Source organism: Hydra vulgaris, chromosome 12 (genome assembly GCF_038396675.1).
Source record: "Hydra vulgaris chromosome 12, alternate assembly HydraT2T_AEP".
Classification (NCBI taxonomy): domain Eukaryota; kingdom Metazoa; phylum Cnidaria; class Hydrozoa; order Anthoathecata; family Hydridae; genus Hydra; species Hydra vulgaris.
Genome location: NC_088931.1, coordinates 36,755,001 through 36,769,284, shown reverse-complemented (window position 1 = coordinate 36,769,284; position 14,284 = coordinate 36,755,001). Strand labels below are relative to the sequence as shown.

General features: G+C 30.9%; 1 protein-coding gene across 1 annotated transcript in view; it reads right to left on the bottom strand.

The window, feature by feature from the left end:
* Positions 1-14,284, bottom strand: part of LOC100213499 (protein Red) — a 37,477-nt gene that overhangs the window by 3,858 nt on the left and 19,335 nt on the right. The window contains exons 18-21 of the mRNA XM_065813121.1: positions 13,806-13,872; positions 13,470-13,558; positions 13,277-13,388; positions 12,948-12,982 (exon numbers count right to left, since the gene is read on the bottom strand). Coding sequence (XP_065669193.1) covers positions 12,948-12,982; positions 13,277-13,388; positions 13,470-13,558; positions 13,806-13,872 — 303 coding nt within the window. The remainder of the gene's footprint in view (positions 1-12,947; positions 12,983-13,276; positions 13,389-13,469; positions 13,559-13,805; positions 13,873-14,284) is intronic.

Here is a 14,284-nt window from a genome sequence, read left to right as displayed (position 1 = left end):
GAACTATATATATATATATATATATATATATATATATATATATATATATATATATATATATATATATATATATATATATATATATATATATATATATATATATATATATATATAGAACCCTTAGATGTTGTCCGAAAGTTTTTTCCATATTTTGTTGACAAAAAGTAAAAATTAAAATGCAAGACCGGAATTTTTTTTCTTTAATAATGATAGACTGCCTGCCCCAACCAAACCCTCAGTCGATGTAGCAGCACTCCCTTGCGGGTCAGGCTATTTGTCAGTCGATGTAGCAGCACTCCCTTGCGAGTCAGGCTATTTGTCAGTCGATGTAGCAGCACTCCCTTGCGAGTCAGGCTATTTGTCAGTCGATGTAGCAGCACTCCCTTGCGAGTCAGGCTACAAGATAGTCGATGTAGCAACACTCCGCGCATGATTTACAGTAAAAAAAATAAAAATAAAAACATTTTATTAAAAAAAAAAAAAATAAAAACATTTTATTAAAAAAAATAAAAATAAAAACATTGTTTATATTGTTAAAAACATTCAAAATGTTATAAAAACATTCAGAATGTTTTTAAAAACATTCTGGTCAATTAAATTTGCGTTTTTGTGGTTTTTTTAAAAAACGATTAATTTGTAATTAAATTAATGGTTTTTACTTTCGTCCAACACGGAAATGTTGGACGAAAGTCAAAAGTAATTAAAAGTGACGTATGTGTTGGCGTAAGAATCACTTTTTTCCTTCCGCTCTTCCTAAAGCCAACAAACTATAGAACTATATATATATATATATATATATATATATATATATATATATATATATATATATATATATATATATATATATATATATATATATATAGATCTATAGTTTGTTGTCTTTGGGAAGAGCGGAAGGAAAAAAGTGATTCTTACGCAAACACATACGTCACTTTTAATTACTTTTGACGTCCAACATTTTCGTGTTGGACGAAAGTCAAAACCATTAATTTAATTACAAATTAATCGTTATATAAAAAAACCACAAAATTGCAAATTTAATTGACCAGAATGTTTTAAAAACATTCTGAATATTTTTAACAACATAAACAATGTTTATATTTTTATTTTTTTTAATAGAATGTTTTTATTTTTATTTTTTTTAATAAAATGTTTTTATTTTTATTTTTTTTACTGTAAATCATGCGCGGAGTGTTGCTACATCAACTATCTTATAGCCTGACTCGCAAGGGAGCGCTGCTACATCGACTGACAAATAGCCTGACTCGCAAGGGAGTGCTGCTACATCGATTGAGGGTTTGGTTGGGGCAGGCAGTCTATCATTAATAAAAAAAAAAAACTCCGGTCTTGCATTTTAATTTTTACTTTTTGTCAACAAAATATGGAAAAAACTTTCGGACAACATCTAAGGGTTCTATATATATATATATATATATATATATATATATATATATATATATATATATATTTGTTTATTCAGAAATCAATAATATTTATAACAATTTTAGTCCATGAAAAACAAAATCTTTGTAATATATTGATGAAGAGGTGCAGTACCAAACACATCCACGCTGACAAATATTGAACACACGTGTCTATATATCTTATACTGTTAGTGCGTCGAACCGACTTTTGAATGCGTTGGTTGAAAAGCAGTTCACAAAGCTTGATGGAAAAGCATTCCATGAGTTGACAACACAATTTGTGAAGAACTTTTCTCTTTCGACACAGTTCTTGACTAATGGCTTAGCAAGTCTTAAGCTATTGCCACGAAGGTTATACTAGGAAAGCGTTTGCGCGTAGACTTGAGGCACAACAAATTCAATTTTCTCAACAACATGTGCAATCTTATATTGCTGAATTAAATCATTTCTAACTCATCAATCTTCTAGTTTGGTTAGGCCTAGAATTGTAAGCCTTTCTTCATATGATTTATGCTTAATGTCTGTGATCAGCTTCGTCGCACGCTTTTGAATGCTTACAAGAGCCTTGATGTCTCCTTTCAGATGTGGCGACCACGATTGGATGGCGAATTCAAGGTGTGATCTAACATACGATTTGTAAAAGACTTTCCAAAGTATGAGTCCTCGGCTTCTGAGGGATTTCTTAAGCCAACTAAGTACCTGATTTGCTCTCGCAGCCGCTGCTTCAACTTGATGCTTGACTTTTAAGTCTTCTGAAACAAGAACATCTAGATCTCGTTCAACTGAAGTTGTACCCAGTTTTTGTCTTATTCCAATCTGATCTGTCATTGTGTAGGCATAGACTGATTTGTTGGAGCGACCTACGTGCATGCATTTGTCCAAGTTATAGATTAGTCACTTTGTGGACCATTCTACTGCTTTATCAATGTTTAGCTGGAGACATGCTTTGTCCTCCTCTGCTTTGACTACACCTAGTATATTGCTGTCATCGCCATATATCTTGATGTGATTAGCTATGTTGTCTGGAAGGTCATTTATGTAGAGGATGAAAAGTAACGGTCCTAGCACTGATCCCTGAGGCACTCCACTAGTTGCCACTCTCCACTCAGATTCAGCTTAGCCAACAACAACCCTTTGCTTTCAGTTAGCCAGCCAGTTTGATATTCACATGAACATTGAGCCGCATAAACCGCAAGCTTTTAGTTTATGCAGAAATCTTTTGTGCAGCACTTTATCGAAGGCTTTCGCAAAATTAGTGTATATCACATCTATGGCATAGCCATGATGTACTGCATCCGTCAGAATGTTGCGAACTTCTAGTAGATTAGTCACACAGCCCCGCTTAGGTAAAAAACCGTGTTGAGCTTTTGTGAATAGACCGTTGTTATAGCAGTGCTTCATGATTCGCTCCTGAATGAAGCTCTCCATTATCTTGCATAGTACTGATGTTAGTCATATCGGTCTGTAATTTGAGCGCTTCCTTCTGCTACCGGTCTTGAAGATTGATGTTATAATTGACAGTTTCCATAAATTGGGTACTTTGCTTTAAGTAAAGTACACGAGGGTGCATTCCGTCATATCCTTTAGATTTTGTTTCGATTAGTTTTTCAAGCTTTTGCTGTACAGCTGCATGTGTGATTGAAGCTTTATTTAAATTGCACTTTGGTTGGTTCGATCTCTGAAATTTGGCATTTGATCTACAGGCTCAACAACAAATGCAGACTGAAAATAGTTATTAAGTAAATGTGAAATTTCTTGCATAGTTGTAGTTATTTTTTCTGCATCGTTTTCAAGGGATTTCACCATTTTATTTTCCATTTGCTTATGCTTAAATTGGTTATGAAGTTGTTTTGGGTCATAGTTGAAACGTGTTGCCATCTCCCTCTTGTAGTCAACTGTTACTGCTTTCACCACCTTCCTGAGTCTTTTACATGCTGCTTTGTGCTCCTTAAGAATTTCCTCATGCATCCATCTACCGGCTGCTAAGTATTTGCGTCATAGAGTTCTCTCTTTCTCACAGCTACTTAGACTTCAGGGGTGTTCCATGGTTCTTTTTTACTCTTGAAAGGCAACGTAGTTGCAGGTATGTGGATTTCGATTGATTCATTAATTTTTTTCTATTAGTAATTTATAGTTGTCGTTAGCTGAAAAAGAATTGAAGATACTTGTCCAATCAATGGATATTATTCATGCTGAGATGGCATCATAGTTTGCTCCATATATACCTCATTTTATTGTGTCTGTCGTTCGGTCATTGTTTGTTACAAATGAACCAATGATAAAGCAATGTGATTCACCTGTTGGTGTGTGACTGGGGTTGAGCTTTTACCGAAAATTTACCGGTAAATCGGTAAAATTGTTATACCGATTTATCGGTAAAATTGTTTTACCGATTTACCGGTTAAATGATGTCGGTAAATTTCGGCAAATACTGTGTTTTTAATAACGTTGAAGGATGCTTGAAAATGTTTTAGAACGCTTGAAATGGCTCAACCAATAAATTAAAAATTTAATTAAAAATTTAATTTTCATTTTCCTGTCAACAAAGCTGTTGTTTGTTATGCTTGAAAAGTGATTTTGTTGGTTTAGTTTTGTCTAAACAATTTAAGAAAAACCTTTTTACTTTCTTTTTATTTTTTTTTTTTTTTTTTTTTTTTTTTTTTTTAGATTATTCACCTCCCCAAGGCCCGAGGGGGGCCACTACAGTCGAGGAGGCTACTTTTTATTTTTATTTTTTTTTAGTTGTTATTCGTGGTACAACCCTCTCTCAACTCTTTAACTCCGAAACACGAACCTTTCTGAGCAAGGCCGCTGCGCGGAGAAACTAAGTTGAGCGCGGTACTTCCAGGGACGTGGTGGGAGTCGAACTCCGAACCTCTCGCTTATGAAGCGAGCGCTCTTACCACTACACCACTACCGCATACCGCATTTATTTATCAATCAATGTATTTTGAAAAACGATATTACATCCACGGTCATTTACAAATAGTTATAAAACTAATATTAAGTAAATACCTATAAGTTGATATAAAAAAATATTTTTCAACACAAATAATAATAAAAACGATGAACAATGAATTAATAATAATGATAACACTATAATCATAAAAAATAATATATTGAGTACAATATTTATAAATTTACACTAAATAAAACCAATTAACTAAAATAAACAGAAAGAATTAAATAGTTTTAAATCCTTAACATATATAAAAAGTAAAATAAAGAATAAGTACATCCGAGGAGATTTTTTAGATACAAAAAATTATAATAAACAACAACAACAAAAAAAAAAAAAAAAAAAAATAAAGAAAAACTAGACTGAATACAAAAAATAAAAATAATAATAATACTAACAACTATAATCAATATTACTAGAATACAACCGTTACAATAATAATTCAAAAAACTTAAAATAAACACGTCACACTCTAATATAAAATAATTAAAATCTCCAACTAACAGATAAAAATAGATTAGGTGGGTAAAAATGTATAGGAAAAGTCAACAAATGAGAAAATCAGGAACATTAAAACACAATACAAACACACACACACAAAACATATATCATAATATTAAAAAACATAAAAATAGGGACAAAATCACAGAAAAAATAAAATTACACAACATTTAAACATAGAAATAAATTTTAACAAGTATATATTTTTATTACATCTTCGACTTTTCGAATTTATAAAAACGTTCCATATTTTTCTTAACTTTGTTTAGCGTTTAACTTCTTTTTTTTTCATACATTTTAATTTAAAGATATCTTTTTGTTGTATTTGATTGACATTTTTTTTTCTTTTTTTTTTCTTGTGGCTTAATTTTGTTAATGCTTTCATTTATTCTTTAATATATATATTTTTCTTTTTTACTTTTAATAGTTTTTGTTTTTTTCTAGATGATTCTTTTTTCTTTCTTTTTCACCGTTACAAAAAAGCGACCGCCATTTGCGATGTCATAGCAAAGTCTTCATCATTCATATTTATTGTGGTCTTTATCACTAAATTTGATTTGCGTTTTGTCAAAATGTCGGACGCTTGGAAACACTACACCTTTTACAAAGAGAAAACAGTTACTTGCAAAATTTGTGGAAATACAAGTCAATACACAAGTTCCACAACTGGAATGTGGTATCACTTAGACAAGAAACATGGAATCAAAAAGGAAACGCAGGAAAAAGTGACACCAAAAGCTGCATCACAATCAAAAAGGCCTAAGATTTCAACTTTTTTTCAAAAGCAATCAATTGAAGAAGTGATTTCAAGCATTGGATGGATTTAGTTTCAACGCCATTGTTAACAGCTCTTTCATTTGATCTGCAATGTTTGAAAAAGGTTATGATTTCCCAAAAAATCACAAACAAGTAATCCAGTCAGTAAAAAAATTTGCAACTGGCGTAAGGAATGACCTTAAAAACACTTTCAATTCTTTAGTGACAATGGGAAAACACTTTTCAATTACACTGGATGAGTACACTTCTTTGAAAAATTGAAGGTACATGAATATTAATATTCATCAAAAAAACAATCACTGGAATCTGGGCTTGACTCGAATTTCCGGATCTCTGCCGGCTGAAAAAGCTTCACCTTTTGTCACTGAAGTGGCAGAATTTGGGTTGAAACTAGGCGACAGCATTGTCTGTTCAGTTACTTACGGAGTTTCCATGATGGTTAAGTTCAAAAAACTAGTTCCAACCGAGCATCAAACTTGTTATACCCACGGAATGCACTTGGTCGTTCAAGAAGCGCTGTATGAGAAGCCTTCTCAACAAATCCAACAAAACTCATTTGAAGAAACAAGCGACGACGACGAAGTCAGCAGTGATGAATCTGAATCTGACACCAAACTCAGTTTTCTTGGTGCCGCCATGGATGAAAACATTCCCATTCCGAAAGTGAAAGTTCACTTGCAATCTGTCATCACAAAAGTCAGAAAAATTGTCAAGTTAATTCAAAAATCGCCCATCAAAAATGACGTCCTTCAAGAAGAAATTAAGAAAGAGCACGGAAAAGAGGTTTCACTTATCCTTGACTGCAGAACAAGATGGAACAGTCTGCTGTCAATGATTCAACAGTTCCTAAAAGTCAAACATTCAATCAGAAAAGTATTGAAGGACATTTCTCCACATTTGATTTGCAAAGATGATGAAGAAGACATTTTATCCGACATTGTTGCTGCTCTTGAACCAGTCAAATTAGCAGCAGAAGCACTTTGCCGACAAAGTGCAACTCTTCTTACTGTTGAATGAATTTTCAAGTTTCTTGTGAACAGGCTGAAACAACAAGATTCACCTCTTTGCATTGCAATGAAGAGTGCAATTTTGAGGCATTTTGAAGAGAGAAGGCAGAGCGATCTTGTAAGCTTGTACAGATATCTCTCCAATCCAGAATGCTTGTCCGACATTGAAGAGCATAAAGTTTTCAATATGCCTACAAAGTCTGTACTTCAAAAGACCGCAAAAAACATGCTGTCTAGCCTTTTTCTAACAAATCAAAATGACCTAGAGTTTATTCAAGAAGTGCATGGCTCAGAAACTCTTGACGAAAATCCACTTTCTCTTGAGGAGGAACTCGAGAAAGCAATTCGGCCAAAAACAGCGACACAATTCAAACGACGAATTCAAGGCCGTTTCAAAAGAAATGTTGGTCTATAAAGCGACCAGAAAGACAACTGCAAACCTTGAAATTTTGTTAAATGCACTAGAAATCATCCCATCAACAAGTGTCGAGTCTGATCGAGCCATTCCTGCCGCTAGATTATTTGAGAAAAAAATTCGATGCAGAATGAGTGACGACTTACTTGATACACTTTATTTTCTCAAAGCTCATTTTTTATCCTAAAATAAATCTCAAAACTAAAATTAATGTGCTTTATTTACTTATTACTGCATTTTATGGTCTTCTGTTTATGCCTTTTTATTTTTTACTGATTTTACCGGTAAATTTTGATTTTTTTACCATTTTACCAGTAAATTTAAAAGTCTGTAAAAGCTCAACCCTATGTGTGACCTAGTGAGTCGCCTTTATGAAGTTTAATAATTTGGTCTGGTTCGTCCGTGATAAGTAAGTCAAGTGTGTTTCTTGGCTCTTCTTCTCTATTTCTTCTATAAGTATGGAACGTTACCATTTGTGTAAGGAAGTTCATGTTTAGACATTGTTGGAATAACATATCACTTTGATGCTCATTTTGCACGTGGGTAACTGTTGCTGACGCTCCGTCTATGTCAAGTTCTTCGTATATTGTGACTGAAGTTGAAATGGCCATAGATCAAGATGGATGAGCATTCCAGTTATGAAATGTTTTTCTTTGCAGTATCGACTGTTTTTATTACTTTTTCAAGCATTACTTTGTCGTTGTCCTGCGGACGATAAATACAACCCAGGAGAATCGACTCTTTGCCTAACTTTATAACTCACTATAATTGCTCCGATGAGTTTAATCGCCTTATATCTGTTTCAGCTACTGGTATACCATTTATTATGTATATTGCAACACTTCCTCCCATACCTCCTTTTTTTTTTTTTTTTGTGTATTTGGTATCATGGCAGTCGAATGTCATCCTGGTAGTCAAGTGTCATGTGTCGGTGAACCATGACTCTGCAAAAAAGAGCAAGTCTGGTTTGTCTGCTGGTTCTTCAATGTCTATTCTCGCCATTAGCTCATCTCGTTTGGCACCGTTCAGTGAGCATGGATTATTTGCCCAGAAGTTGAGTTGTTTGCAATTGGCTTTACTGGTAGTAGCAAAGGATTGGAGATTAAATGTAGAGTCAGGTTGGTGAGATTTAGGCTTGAACCGTGGTTGCCGAGACCGGCGTGGCGTGGTTGCAGCATTATTTAGATTGCTGTTGTTACTGGTGGTGGTGACTGATTTGATTTCGTTGAATTGATCTTTGCTGATCCACATACACTTCTTGTTGTTACTGGATTGTTCGAAGTCGATGCATCGCACGGATCCAGTACGTCTGTGGATGATCCAACGAAAGGGCTTATCCAATTTTGCCTTTACAAGCTCTTCATTCTTTAACTTTTTCTCGTTGAATAGTTTGTTTATTGCTTCTTGTTAGTTTACTATTTGCACATTAAAAATTTATCTAGTTAAAATAATTTTCAAATTAAAAAAACAACTTTTCTATAGAAATTTAAGCGGACAGACAACATGGCCTTCATAACTTTTGCCTTAACTTTAGGGATTATGTTAATTAGTTTTAAAAAAGAAAATTTAATTAGTTAAATTTGGGTAGTCTGGCTATTGAATTACATCAAAGACAACGAATGTCGTTGCTTAGTAAAATAAAAAATTAAAAAAAAGTTGATTTAGTGACTTCGTAAAAACAAAGACAGAACTAATATGCTATGTGTTGTATTTCAGGAAGTGATCTATGATCACCAATATTGGTGTTTCTGAGAGCAGATTTACCAAAGAAACACCTGTAGAACCAACGGGAGTTTTTTTGTTCATGAAGAATTATTAACATTTATACAAGAATATAATAGAGTAATAACAACACCAAATAGTAAAAAGAAACACAAAATGAAAAAAGAAAAAAAAATTATTAGTTTAACTCTTACATGTGCCAGTTACTAAAAAAATGGCAAGTAACTAGATATTGTTGATAAAAAACGAAGACAGATAAACTGAGATAAACCACTTCTTGTCCAAATCTGAACAACTGATCTAATGTCAAAAGTGGAAATGGTCCAAAAAGAGTGATACAAACAAATTAGTCAAAACTCCTTAAAAAATTCAAAAACTGCTGAAAAACCATCTGAAAAACCAATGATACGCAGCAAGGGATGAAAAAACAAGAGGAAATGAAAAAAATAAATGAATAATAAGGGGACCATACCATTTTAATGATTTTAAAGTTGTTATGGAATAAGAGTAGTCAGTTTAGTATGTATGGTGTGATTGCAATTGTGCCTTGTGATAAAGCGTTACTCAATGCAACTAAGACATGGTACACATTTTTCCGAACAAAAATATAAGTTTTTTCAATTACTATATACGTAAGTTTTTTCATCAAAAAGTATGACATATTTGGTATGTAAGGAAAGATTATTTTACCACTTTTATAATCTGGTAAAAGTAATGAGACTATAACAAATCGTCAAGCGTAGCTTCATTTAGAAAAGATGTAATTTTCAACATAAAGTACCATGGGGCTTGGTTATAGATAAGTTTATGGATTTGATTTTTTTATAAAAGCACGTATTGATGTTTGTTTTCAATGAATGTAACTTGACATTATTTGGAAAAATTATTCATGAAAAACCATTTTTTTAATGAAAATTGAAGTTATTATTTTTAATACCACACCTAAATGAGAACCTTTAACAATGTCACGTTAGATTCAGATAAACTATGGTAGTGTTAATTTTTCTACCAAAGTTGTTTTGCATAAATAATAATAACTTTTAGCCCCATTCAAAAAATTGTTTTCGGTATTTAGTATCATTTTTTGTAATACTCGGGACTTATTTGGCCATCTTGAAAAAATAATTTATTCCATTCAGAATGTGTAAACAATTAAAAAACAGAGGCGCTAAACTTTATAAACAAATTACTTTCATTTTCAAACTCGTTTCGTTTTTATATTAGTAGTAAACTTTAATTGACATATGGTTTCTTTTATTTTTTTAACAATAATTTAAAAGTAACTTTCAACTTATTTTTATAAAAAAATTATGTCTTTGAACACTAAGTCATACAAATAGCTAATATGGCTTCAGTAATGTATTATGATAAATAGTTTTTGCAGCGTATTCACTTAGGCGTAGCGCATTTCACGTACACGAAGAGCGATTTTGCGTGGGGCAACGCTATTTACGTTAAAACTTTTTTGTCTGGTAATATCTAAATAACTCTATAGATATTTTAAGAAGGTACTTTTATGAAGTAATTAATGTTTGTTTTAATGATACTTTAATGAAGAAGTTAACGCTTTAACTGCACACAAGTTAACTGCACACCATTGTGCAGTAGAGTATTTGTATAACAAAACCGCTAAAAAGAAAAAATCGTATCAACGTTTTACTTTACACGTTACATACGTAACGAAGTATTACATACGTATGCATGTAATTACATATGTAAAAACATTTTACATACGTAACAACGTATTAATTTCAAGCTAGATAAGTGCTTCATTAGATTACATAATAAAAAATTCCCCTTACTCTTTCCTTTTTTCCAGAACGCGGCGTTGATGACTGAATTTTCATGAGAAAAAAAAGTTCGAAAATTTGTGACATTCAAGGTATTGTTCACATTGTTCAGTTTTAAAAAATTAAATTTCTAATTATGACAGAGGAATGTATGTACTATATTTTTAAGTATAATTACATTATATTTCTGTTGTTATTGAACATAATATAAAATGCTTTTATGAAGGCGTGCTAAAGTTTTAATTTTAACATAAAACTATAATGGTTTTGTTATCAAATATGTTCTTATCGAACCTTTACAAGCAATAACTATAGGCTGTTAATAATCAACTTTTGTAAAATTATCCGTCAATGTCCGCCATTTTTCATTTTAACGCTTCGAAAATAGTGTGCAAATCTTTGTGTAATACAATCTTGTAGTCTTAAAACAGCTATAAAATAAATTCTTGTGGTCCGATTTTCAAACATTTTTGTACTGAGCTTGAACAAACTACGTAAATAAATCTTAAAAAGATATTATATTAAATTATAAAACCTTAAACAAATAAAAAAAAATTAATTTGTAGATCGTTTACGACACCAATACCTAATTTTGTATTTATTGGTATATTATTTATCTTAAAGATTCGTCTGTAATCAACAAGTTGTTTATTTGAAGAGAGTTATATGAAATGATAAAAAAAACTTTGAAATTCTTTGAAAAAAAAGTTTTCGTTTTTGGAAGAATAATTTATCAAGAATATGAAATATCCAGAAGATCAAAAAAGTACCATAACAAGAATTTCAAAGTTTTTTAAGAGTGATCTTAAGAAAAAATGGACAGTTGCAAGTCATAAACACAAAAGACTCATAAAAAACAATGAACAATGGCGCAAATCAACACTACCAAAATCAAAATCATTTATAGAGCTTAGTGATTGCAGTAAGTTTAAAAAACTAAGGACCTCTGCAAGCAGGCATCTGTTGACTAGTTGATTTATGCAGCCAGTGTGAGTCAGCACACTTCTTTCAAAACTGATCTTGCAAAAGTGATTAAGGAAATTACTGTCATGCCTACCAGAGTAAAGATTTAACAAAAAGTAATTCTGCTTTAAGAAAATAACAGCCAAGAAAACCTCAAGAGTCACTGGCACTGTAGAAAGCGATATTACCAGAAAATAGTGGGAACTTATTCAAACAGAAATGTCTACCCTTGCTACTCTTTTGTACAACAAGCTAAAAGAGAATGTTTCCTGATAAGGAATCAATAAAAGTAACAGAATGAACATCTACATCTCTTCTCCAAGGTTCTGCAGGCCCACTTAAATATGTTTTATTAGTGAACCTAAAGACATAACAATGAACGAGAACAAACATGAAAATCTCAGGGAAACAAAGGTACTTGATGAAATTAGAAAAATAAAGCATAACTCGCTTTTTACAATGGTAGATGGTAAAGTGTGAAAATAAGAAAATACAAACATGCTCCAATAGAATTAGGGTTTCTATTAAATATACCTAAAGCAGGGTTCGGAATACCAATGACGGCAATATGTCAAGAAGATTTTTTTTTTTTCCACACCCATAAAACACAAGTGCATTTTAATAACACAAGCATATATATATCATTTTGTAAAAAAAAAAATTTTTACATAAAATAGCAGGTAAATAAATTAATGTTTTCATTCTTGTTTAAGTTTTTAGTTTGTTATTTGCTTATTTATTTTAAAAAAATAATTTTTTCATTTGTTATTTGCAAAACTGTTAATATGTATTCAAGAAAACAAAATCTTTTTTATTCATTTAGTTATTACATTATTGTGTTAAATGTCGAGAAATTAAATAATTTAAAAAAGCAGAAGCTAAGTAAACATTTGATGACATTATTACATAATAACAATTCTACAATTTTTTGAGTTAACTACTCAATTAAACTAGTTTTTGTGGTAATTTAGTAAATTAAATCCGTAAAAAAATTTCGTAAAGTGAATGCGTTAAGCATTTTTTGTTCATCATAAGGCCTGGTGTAGTGATAAAACACTTGCATTGCAAGGAAGAAATACGATGTTTAAACCTACCACTTCCCTGGAAGCTACTGCTTAACTTGTTTCTCTAGGCTTTGGGTATAACAACAGAAATTATTGAGTATATATATTGGGTATAACAACAGAAATTATTGGGTATATATTTTGGGTATAACAATAAAAACAAAAGACAAATCGAAGGTATAACAACAGAAAAAAACATAATAATTAGTAACTTCCTTGATAATAGTGGTCTTAGGGTCTCTAGGCCTTAGGAAAGCAAAAAAAAAAAAAAAAAAGCTGTCCCATGCAAATGAATAAGAATATAAAATTTATAATAAAAACTTACGGTCCGCCATCTCCACCTTTTCGTTTGGCAATGAGCTAAAAATAAAAAATCATAACTATTTAAAATAAATCTTTAACAATATTGATTAAACAATTATATAATTTCATAATGAAATCTGTTTCTAACTTGTTAAAAATAATAAAAAAAGCATTTTTACTTTCTTTATAACTATACATACCTGAGATATAATAATAAACTCCTTAGTCAGAAAGTATTTTGCATAACTAATGAAAAATTTCCTAATAAGCAACTACACTGACTTCGAGCATTTTTGCAACTTTTTATTTAAACAACCATATATCACACTTTTTCATAACTAAAATACTTACACTGCTGATCTGTTGCCATTCTCTATCCAATTTTTGCTTTTCAGTTTGTTTACCAGGTCGCGTCCTTGTCTTACGTCCTTCGTGCATTTTAATTCCAAACTGAAAAGCGGCCCTAAGCAGGAAGAAAATCAGCTTTTAGAAAGATTTTTCATTTTGATTTGTTAAACCTAATATTAAGTGTAACTATTTTTACTTAGGCATTGCAACTCTGTTTTCCATATATTTATTGTAATCATCATCATTTTCAAAATCCCAGCGTTTTACAGGTCCTTTTTTGTTACCCTGATTATATATAATATATATTATATATATATATATATATATATATATTATATATATATATATTATATATATATATATATATATATGTATATATATATATATATATATATATATATATATATATATATATATATATATATATATATATATATAGTTATATATATATATATATATATATATATATATATATATATATATATATATAGTTATATAAAAAAATAAATTGTTTCAGAAATATAAAAATGACCATATCCATTTTGGAATAATCTGCATCATCATCACTATCATCAACTGCATCTGCCATCTCTGCAGCCCTAAAAAAGCACGTTGCTAAGAATTTTAGTTTTTTATTTAGTATAATAAACTTTTAACATAATAATTTTATTAAGTTACTTTTGTAAACAAATATACAAACACACACGTGGAGAACTTACATACACACACAGAAAAATACACATGAATAACAGTAGGATAAAGAAAATATTACACAAGTTACAGAAATTAATACATAAGTTACAGAACATAATAGTCAATTTAGCACATATAGAATACATACAGAAGTACATACAGAGCACATACAGAAGTACATATAGAACACATAGAGAAGTACAGAACACATATAGAAGTACAGAAAATATAGTAGTAGCCATAATAGTTGCTTTAGTTTATCAAAATAAATTTTATGGTAAAGAGATTGTAGGAATGATATTAGAATCAGATTTTATT